The sequence below is a fragment of the Sitophilus oryzae genome, unplaced genomic scaffold, assembly GCF_002938485.1.
Source record: "Sitophilus oryzae breed Bouriz unplaced genomic scaffold, Soryzae_2.0 scaffold_1868_pilon_pilon, whole genome shotgun sequence".
Classification (NCBI taxonomy): Eukaryota; Metazoa; Arthropoda; class Insecta; order Coleoptera; family Curculionidae; genus Sitophilus; species Sitophilus oryzae.
This window is the reverse complement of record NW_022146577.1, coordinates 147,640-156,113: the sequence shown is the minus strand read 5'-3', so window position 1 is coordinate 156,113 and position 8,474 is coordinate 147,640. Positions and strand designations below refer to the sequence as shown.

Genomic DNA, 8,474 nt, shown 5'->3' with positions numbered 1-8,474 from the left:
AACCTTCAATATCCAGGGAGCAATGCCGGCGGTAGCGTAGCTACTGGTAGGGCCACCCATGTCGGTAAGGTCTCGAAGTGATGAAGGTGAAGCTAAGGAGGTCCATAGCGTCTGACTCAAAGTGAGCGGCTGCAAACAGCGTCTGTATCCATAGTGGGCGGCTGAGATAATACTCGCCAACACGCTCGGCAAGCGGGGCGTTTTAACTGCCATTTACCTTCTTAGAACCATGCTAGAGTCGAAATCTAAAACAAGATTACCCCAGATGGGTAGAGCTCAAGTCTCAGAATCCCATCCCGCTACAAATTCGGGCAGCCTCACGGATTCTGGGGGAGGCAAGAAATCGACAAACTACAACAAACAAAAACGAAAACGAACACAGATTATATCCATTGCCACTTATAATATTAGAACGATGAGAACAAATGACCACTTGGAAGAATTTGAACAAGAACTGGGAAATATTAATTGGGACATAGTAGGCCTATGCGAAACAAGGTTGCAAGGAGAAAAAATGACAACTCTAAATTCTGGACACGATCTGTTTCAAAACAACTCAGAAACAAATCATAGCCAAGGAGGAGTAGCTTTTATTGTAAATAACAAATTCAAACACCTCGTCACTAAATATCATTCAGTATCAAATAGAGTGATATATCTAATAATACGCTTAAACCAAAGATACAGTATCCAGCTGATACACTGCTATGCACCTACAAGCTCAGCGAGCAGTGAATTGATCGAGGAATTATATGAAGACATTAGCCGACATTTAATCATAACTGGGGACTTTAACGCCAAGATAGGGAAGAAGCAACCGGGTGATACAAACTACATAGGAAACTTTGGTCTCGGGGAACGGAACGATAGAGGAGACATGCTTGTAAACTTTGTCAACAACGAAAAATTATACTGTATGAATACTTTTTATCAAAAACAAACTCAGAAAAAATGGACATGGCGGAGTCCAGACGGACGAGTAAAAAATCAAATAGACTTTATCCTCACCAACAAGAATACAATCTGTAAAGACGTCGATGTTTTAAACAGTTTTCATACAGGAAGTGACCACAGACTAGTACGCGCCAAAATACAAATTTATACTAATATAGAAAGGAGAAAATTAATTACCAGATCAATGTTTCCTACAAGGGACGCTCTACAACTAAATCAGAAAACCTATCAAAAAGAGCTTGAAAAGAGACTAAAGCCACAGACACTCAGAGATCAAGACCCCAACGACATTCTCAATAATCTAAGGCAGGGCATAACTACAGCAACAAAGAAAATATGTAGTAAAATGAAACACCCTTCGGAAACTAAATTAAAACCAGAAACGACAAAACTAATAAGGGAAAGAAGAAAGACTGACAGAGATGCCCCAGAATATGACACCTTAAATAAAACAACTAAAAGAGAAATAAGAAAAGTTCTTAGGGATTATAAGAGAAACCAAATTTTGGAAACAATTGAAAACAATAGAAGCATGAAAGTGTTAAGACGCAAGCAAATGCGCGGAAAACAAAAAATAATAAAAGTAAGAAACACACATGGCACTATAACAACAGACAAACATGAAATTAGAAATGAAATTCACAAATTCTACGAACAACTTTATCAGTCTGTTATACCAAACAAAGATAGAGTACAAAAACACATCACAAACGTAGGATCAGAAGATATGCCGGAAATATCAACCACAGAAATTAAATACGCACTTCAACAAATAAAAAATGGCAAAAGCCCAGGAGAAGATCGTATTACACCTGAAATGCTGCAGATGGGCGGAAAACCATTAGTGGATGCCGTGGAAGTATTGTTAAATAAATGTCTGATGGAGGGTAGAATCCAGGACGCATGGAAAAACGCAGAAGTTGTGCTATTATACAAAAAAGGAGATTTTACAAATATAGAGAATTATACTATTACTATTATTATTATGTTTATACTATTACGTCAAAAGCAAATTTTTTCCAAAGCCTACCATGACTTCACTGAATCATCGTTTCTTGTTCACTGTTATTAATATCTTAATTATTAGATATTATTACCTCTGGTATTATGGTATTTTGGCATTTCGTCGATGTTAAAATAAACTAACTGTTTCTATCTTATTTTTTGTTAGAATGGGCATAATTAAGAGGGTTACTGATACCGTGTTGTAAAAATAAGATAAATAAGGGCTTATTTTTTGGTATTTATTATAATTTTGCTAATATTTTCGGTTTGAAAGAAGATATCAAGATGGGTATTTCGCTTTTACTAATCAGCTAAAATTACATATACTATTGCATTTATTTTTTTTTTTGAAAAAACGCGCGATGTTTGTTATATTGTAAGACAACGCCCCCTAGCGTCTACGTTCAAAAGCTTATTATTATTGTTTATATGGCGCAATATAGAGTAAAAAAAGCTCTTTTAAATGAGCCCTCGATTGTTGGAGTTTGATTATCCAGTCCAGAGTTATTAATATCTAAATAAAAACAGATCTAACCTTCCCCCACCACTTTATTTTAATAGATAGGGGAAAATGGCTTTAACAAAAAACATTCAAATTTTACTGAAGAGTATGAAGCTATTACTTATAGTACACCTTATCTAGGCAAAATTGTGTAAAATCTACATTTTCTTATTTTTTGTTGCAGTTGCGCCCCCTAGCGGTCGTTCCACAAACTTGAAGATAATTTCTAGCAATTTCCCATGGCCTCTTTAGTTATAAATATTTTTTTCCGCAGCCCCTACGGCTAATACTTTCCGAGATACAGCCGAAATCTATTCTTATTAGGACACCCTGTACAGGGTGGGTCAAATTCGTCGCTTTTAAATGGAAACTCCCTTTTCAATAGGAGATAGACAAAAACTAATATCGGTGTCTGGAGCTCAATTTTCATCAAAAACATGATGGTGAAAACGGCATATCGATATCTGTTATCGTTTCGGAGTTACGGGGTGATTTTCAAAAATGTGCATTTTTAACAAATCGCTGTAACTTTTTTGCTATGGAAAATTTTGTATTTTTATGAAAACATTTCCAGCGCACCTTTTTACGTAGAATTTAATGGTTTAAGTATAATTTTTTTAGAATTAATAATTTAAGAATTATCAATAGAAAATTCTATTTTTTATATGGGACACCCTGTATATTCTTAATTTATTGAAAAGAATTTAAAATTACCTTTCCAAAAATATAATACACTTGATATTTTGCTCGATTCCTCTTCGAGATATAGAGTATATAAAAATTCGCCCGCTCTAAATAAGTAGGCTTTGAACGGCACCGGCTGTAATGCAAAAAAATTCTAGCTGTGAGCATCAATTAAAACGAAAGTAATATTTGCTATGAAAGATGCAGAATTTTATAACAATTTAAAGTATATTTAACTAACATTAACACATTTAAACTATATCTAATAACAATAAAAATAAATAGCAAACCAAGACATGAGGTTTTGCTACAGGTGTTCGACATATCGACCGTCTTCTGTTATGGACAGACGGGGCAGTTTTTGAACATTTTTCGCGGAATTCATTAACTCAGTGGGGGTGAAAGATACCCTCTCATAACTGCTAAGTATTTCTAATTCTTGTCTAGATTATACGGAAGAATAAGTAACCTTTATTCTTCCGCAAATATATCCATAGGATTAGGTCCATGGGCACTAAGACAGGCGCCCGCGACGGCCAACGGCTGGAATCTTGGTTAGTTATTCAATTATTCTTAAAATTGGCTGCAAAAATTTTGCTGATAACTTCAGCGTTCAGAGGTGGTGCGTCGTCTTGCTGGAAAAATATGCTTTCGAGTTAAAGGTTAAGGGCATATCATAAATAAGGGGTCCAAAGCTTACTAGTTAAAAGCAACGAACTTTTAAAAATTCTGTATTTCGAAGGGGATTATAGCAAAATATCAAGTGTGCTATATTTTTGGATTTTTTTTTAGTTATAATAGTAATTAAAAACATAGAGGGTGTCCCAAATAAAAAATCAAATTTTCTGTTGATTACTCTTAAATTACTAATTTTAAAAAAATTATACTTAAACCATTAAATTCTACGTAAAAAGGTGCTTTGGAAATGTTTTCATAAAAATACAAAATTTTCCATAGCAAAAAAGTTACAGCGATTTGTTAAAAATGCACATTTTTGAAAAACACCCCGTAACTCCGAAACGGTAACAGATATTGATGTGCGGTTTTCACCATCATGTTTTTGATGAAAATTGAGCTCCAGACACCGATATTAGTTTTCGTCTATCTCCTATAGAAAAGGGTGTTTCCATTTAAAAGCGTCGAATTTGACCCACCCTGTACACGTTGAACGTCTGTTTGTTCTCTGTCTCTTCAGCCCAAGCGTCGGTTTATATATGAGAGAAACAGACAATCTAGATTTAACTCGAAAATTCTTAGCCACATTCTTCGTCTCACCAGCTTCTATTCGTTCTCGAAAGTCGCCGGGCTATGAGCCATAGTCGAGTGGCCAGGCTTATGCCAAGTTCACACGGGTCCGCAACAGTAGGTCATATGAAGAAGTGAAGTTGCCACTGTTGCCATTTATCAAATATCTCTATATACTCTATTTGAAGTATGTCAAATTTAGAAATAGGGATTAAACAAAACAAAAAAAATATGTTTAAAACTTTATAATTAATTCCACTTCAAATTATGAGCAGTGTATACCATGTTTCTACGACCACTTTATAAGTTGAGCAGTTAAATAACTAGTCTATCTGTCAAACACGTCAAAAGAAAGAGAAAGAAAATTTGGTCCCACCCTTTGAATAAGAATACTAAGGAAGGAGCATATCAAAAATATTAGGTATACCGCGATGGACCTCAAATATGGCCGACTTAAATTCCGGTTTATCAGTGCCGTTCTAATTTTATTTAAAAAATGTAAAACTATGATGTAGGGTAGACGTGGGGTAGACTCAATAATTTGTAATTTTATTTTACGTTGTGAATAAATGTTGGTAGTTATTAAAATTGTTATAAAAATATATAATTCTAATAAAAATAGATAAGTTATAATAAGTATTTATTAACACAAACATCCGATACGGTACTGAAGCAGGTAAGTCAAATTAACGTATCAAAATTCTTTGACATCTGATCTTTGACAAGTAGTAAATAAAAGCTAAAATGCAAGAAAATATATAATTTAGTTAATTTAAGTGAATTTCATAAATGATCGGTTTACTACACGTATGTACATTATATAGTCACTTACTAGCGAAAAGTTGTTCCATTATTTCACTCAATTTTTGCCGAGATCTACCGCACGCTACACAACCAACTATTTTAGAGTCTTTTTCGATAAATCGCGATAGTGTCACTGTTAATTTAGGTTCTGCCACAATTTCCATCTAGATTTACTACCTTTATACAACTATCTGTAGTAGAATAAATAATAAATAACATAAAATAAGCTCCGTAAAGACTGATAAATCCACAAAATTTCAAATCAAATTCAAATGTGTCAAATGAATCGTCAAACAGAACTGTCAAGGATCCACACCCTAGAGTGCTTTTATGGTGCTTTTTCCGCCCACCATGCATGATTACATGAATAGCATTATGCTTCTTCCTTAGTCTTCTTATTCAAAGGTCCCACCACATCAAAAGAGCCGACGGTTTCTCCCGCTACTCGTCGATCCACTTACTCTGGGCCTACTCCATCATTAGATGAGCTTGGGCAGACACCACAAAATGACAACCACGGCGCAGAGTAATTAATTCCGACTTGTCGGAAAGTATCGGTTAGATATTAAGTCCGGAACGGGCGCCATTTTACCATCTTTTTTACTATCGATAGTTGCGGCTCGGTGGTACGAAAGTACTACCATTGCAGCCAACCTATCTCCCGTTCGGAACTTAATTATCTAACCGATACTTTTCCGACAAGTCGGAATTAACGGGAGAACCACGATTGGGCTATCAGAGTCAAAATTCCTCAAGGCTGTTCGGGTGGAGTCGTCCGAGTAGTTAAACTTACACGGGACTGCGACAGTCGGATGGCCAAGAAGGTTACCAAAGATTTTCACCTGGTTTTTTTTGCGTGCGTATCTGTGTGTTCTTCTAGAATTTCAAGAGGCTGTTGAAGAGGGCCTTAATAAGTGTCGTTTAGGTAGGTAGCAGGTAAAGATAAATTGTGTGGCGTCAGAGCACTTGGTAAACAACCATGAGAGGTTAAAAGTTATTTCCAAATATTGTGATAAGTTATTATTGTGTACGAGAGGTTACGGGGGTCGGGTTTTATCAGTAAATATTGCGATAAGGATGTTTTTCGCTGTTACTCATAGTGCGAGCCAAGCCTAGCCTTGTGAAATATATTTTATAAGAAAAGATAAATTAAATTATAAACACATTTATTTTAATATTAATATTTTCCATAAATATTACAATATCTAATTTAATGAATATAGTTTTTGCAATAGTTTAATGTTGTAAATTACTGTATTTCTATGAATCTAAATATGAATTTTACTCAACAGTGTACTTATTTGAATAAGAACAATTAAAATAATAATTAACAACAGGATTTTTCTAAACAGGTTTATTTTATATTAATTATTCCATTTTTAAATTTTCCAGTGTAATGTAAGTTATTTAAACTGCTTTAGTGTTTTATTACGTCCACCTATAATGAGTATTTAGTTTTACAATAATTTAAATATGTAAATGTAAATTACAATATTTCTATGACTCTAAAATATAATTTTTAGTGAACAGTGTACTTAATTAAATAGCAATTTAAAACAGGTTTACTTTAAACACATATATTTTTACAATAATCTTTTAGATGTTTATAGAAAACCCACAACTCACCCGAACGCGTCCCGAACATAGACTTAAAATAAAATATAGACTACATTATTTACATCTCAACGCGGTGAAACAATCTTTTTTGTACACATATTTACTTCTGGGTACAGTCGACCGAGCCTTCCTCATCCAGCCTATGTTGTCACGTTTTAAATATTATCAATATTATTTTTTTCTTGTTATACACATATATTGAGATATTAATACTACATTTTAATAAAGTAGGTCTTAATATTCCATAGATGTATTAAATAGTCCTTATTCTACTAAATTATAAGTCGGATACTGTTTAAAATGGGTAAATTCTTTACAATATGACAACACCGATTAGAGGCGAGGTAGCCTATTCATTCATTTATTACCTTGTAGTACGCGTCGCACGTGTGCGGTAAAACTTTGTTGCCGCTATGTCCCCGGCCGTATTAACGCATTTTCTTCGCTTGTAGTCCTTAAATGTTTATTTCATTGACTTTTTCTGTTCAAGAACTATAAAATATGGTTCGCCAGTGCCAAATTGGCAAGAAATTTGACTTAGATAATCCATTTAAGCTTTGAAATCACTTTCGACCGGTAGGCAACTCTCAATTTGCCCATTGGGAGTCAGAGGCGTTGTTGTAGAAAGGCGCTTATTTAGATAATATTTTAGAAAAATGTAAAATCTGATTTTTTTCTCTTGCATTACATTATTTACTTACTCACATTGTAACAAAATCATAATTATAACCTTGCTAATAATTAATAATGTTTTTATTAAAAATATATTCCGGTTTATTCTAAAATTATCTTCAGAATCTAAAATAACATACAAGAATTTTAAAATGATATTACATTATGAAACAATATTTTTTAATATACCGGGTCGTCTCAAAAGTGATTCACCCCTATAACTTTTTTATTTTTTTTCAGATAAAAAACAGATTTGTATGTTAGTAAGTATATGACATAAATTAGGATTGAATGACGTATTCAATTGTTTTTGGTCTCTTCCTGTTTCACCGAAATGATTACATCTTTTGATTTTTAAAGGCACCCTCGGTATATTGTTACTTTATTCGATAAAAAATGACACTCTGAATAGAAAATGACATATCATATGTCAACTTTTGACATTGTCGCTTAAAAACAAATCGTATTTTAAATTTCAATCCAGGGTGCCATGGTGTTGTTAAAAACACTAAGTTTTGATCAAGTAGCCTTGGAAAAATAGTTTTGATCGTATAATGGGTTTCGTGTCTTGTCTAGGCCGGTTAAAAGATGTACAAACCGTATTTTTAATTATACATATGTCAATTTTTTCAAATGGAACGAGGTTGGCTCATTAGCATATTTGGAAAAAGCATTTTTTATGAATATATTGATACCACACACTTGGTATTTCGAGTCAAATTGTCATTATGAACTGCGTGTTACAATTACAATTAAACCATATGCGAAAATGTCAAATGTTGACATATGATACGTCATTCTATTCAGAGTGTCATTTTCTATCGAATAAAGTAGAAATATGTCGAGGGTGCCATTTAAAAATTAAGAGTTATAGTCATTTCCGGTGAAACAGGAAGTGACCAAAAACAATTGAATGCGTCAATCAATTCTAATTTATGTCATATACTACATACAAAATCTTGTTTTTTATTTGAAAAAATAAAAAATAATG

At 33.6% G+C, this 8,474-nt stretch overlaps 1 protein-coding gene across 1 annotated transcript; it reads left to right on the top strand.

Annotated features, from left to right (window-relative positions):
- The first annotated feature begins 229 nt into the window (after nt 1-229).
- On the top strand, nt 230-6,841 carry LOC115883282 (craniofacial development protein 2-like). Its single transcript, XM_030901613.1, has 3 exons — nt 230-1,295; nt 1,569-1,841; nt 6,795-6,841. Exons 1-3 carry the CDS (start codon nt 230-232, stop codon nt 6,839-6,841), a joined length of 1,386 nt encoding a protein of 461 aa, XP_030757473.1.
- The last annotated feature ends 1,633 nt before the right edge of the window (nt 6,842-8,474 follow it).

What these genes read in the sequence shown, in the direction of transcription:
- LOC115883282 (XM_030901613.1), top strand. Translation starts at nt 230, where the DNA reads ATGCTAGAGTCGAAATCTAAAACAAGATTACCCCAGATGGGTAGAGCT. An exon ending in AGCAACAAAGAAAATATGTA is followed by an intron (nt 1,296 to 1,568) that starts GTAAAATGAAAC and finishes CTATAACAACAG; the next exon opens with ACAAACATGAAATTAGAAAT. An exon ending in AAATAAATGTCTGATGGAGG is followed by an intron (nt 1,842 to 6,794) that starts GTAGAATCCAGG and finishes ATAATCTTTTAG; the next exon opens with ATGTTTATAGAAAACCCACA.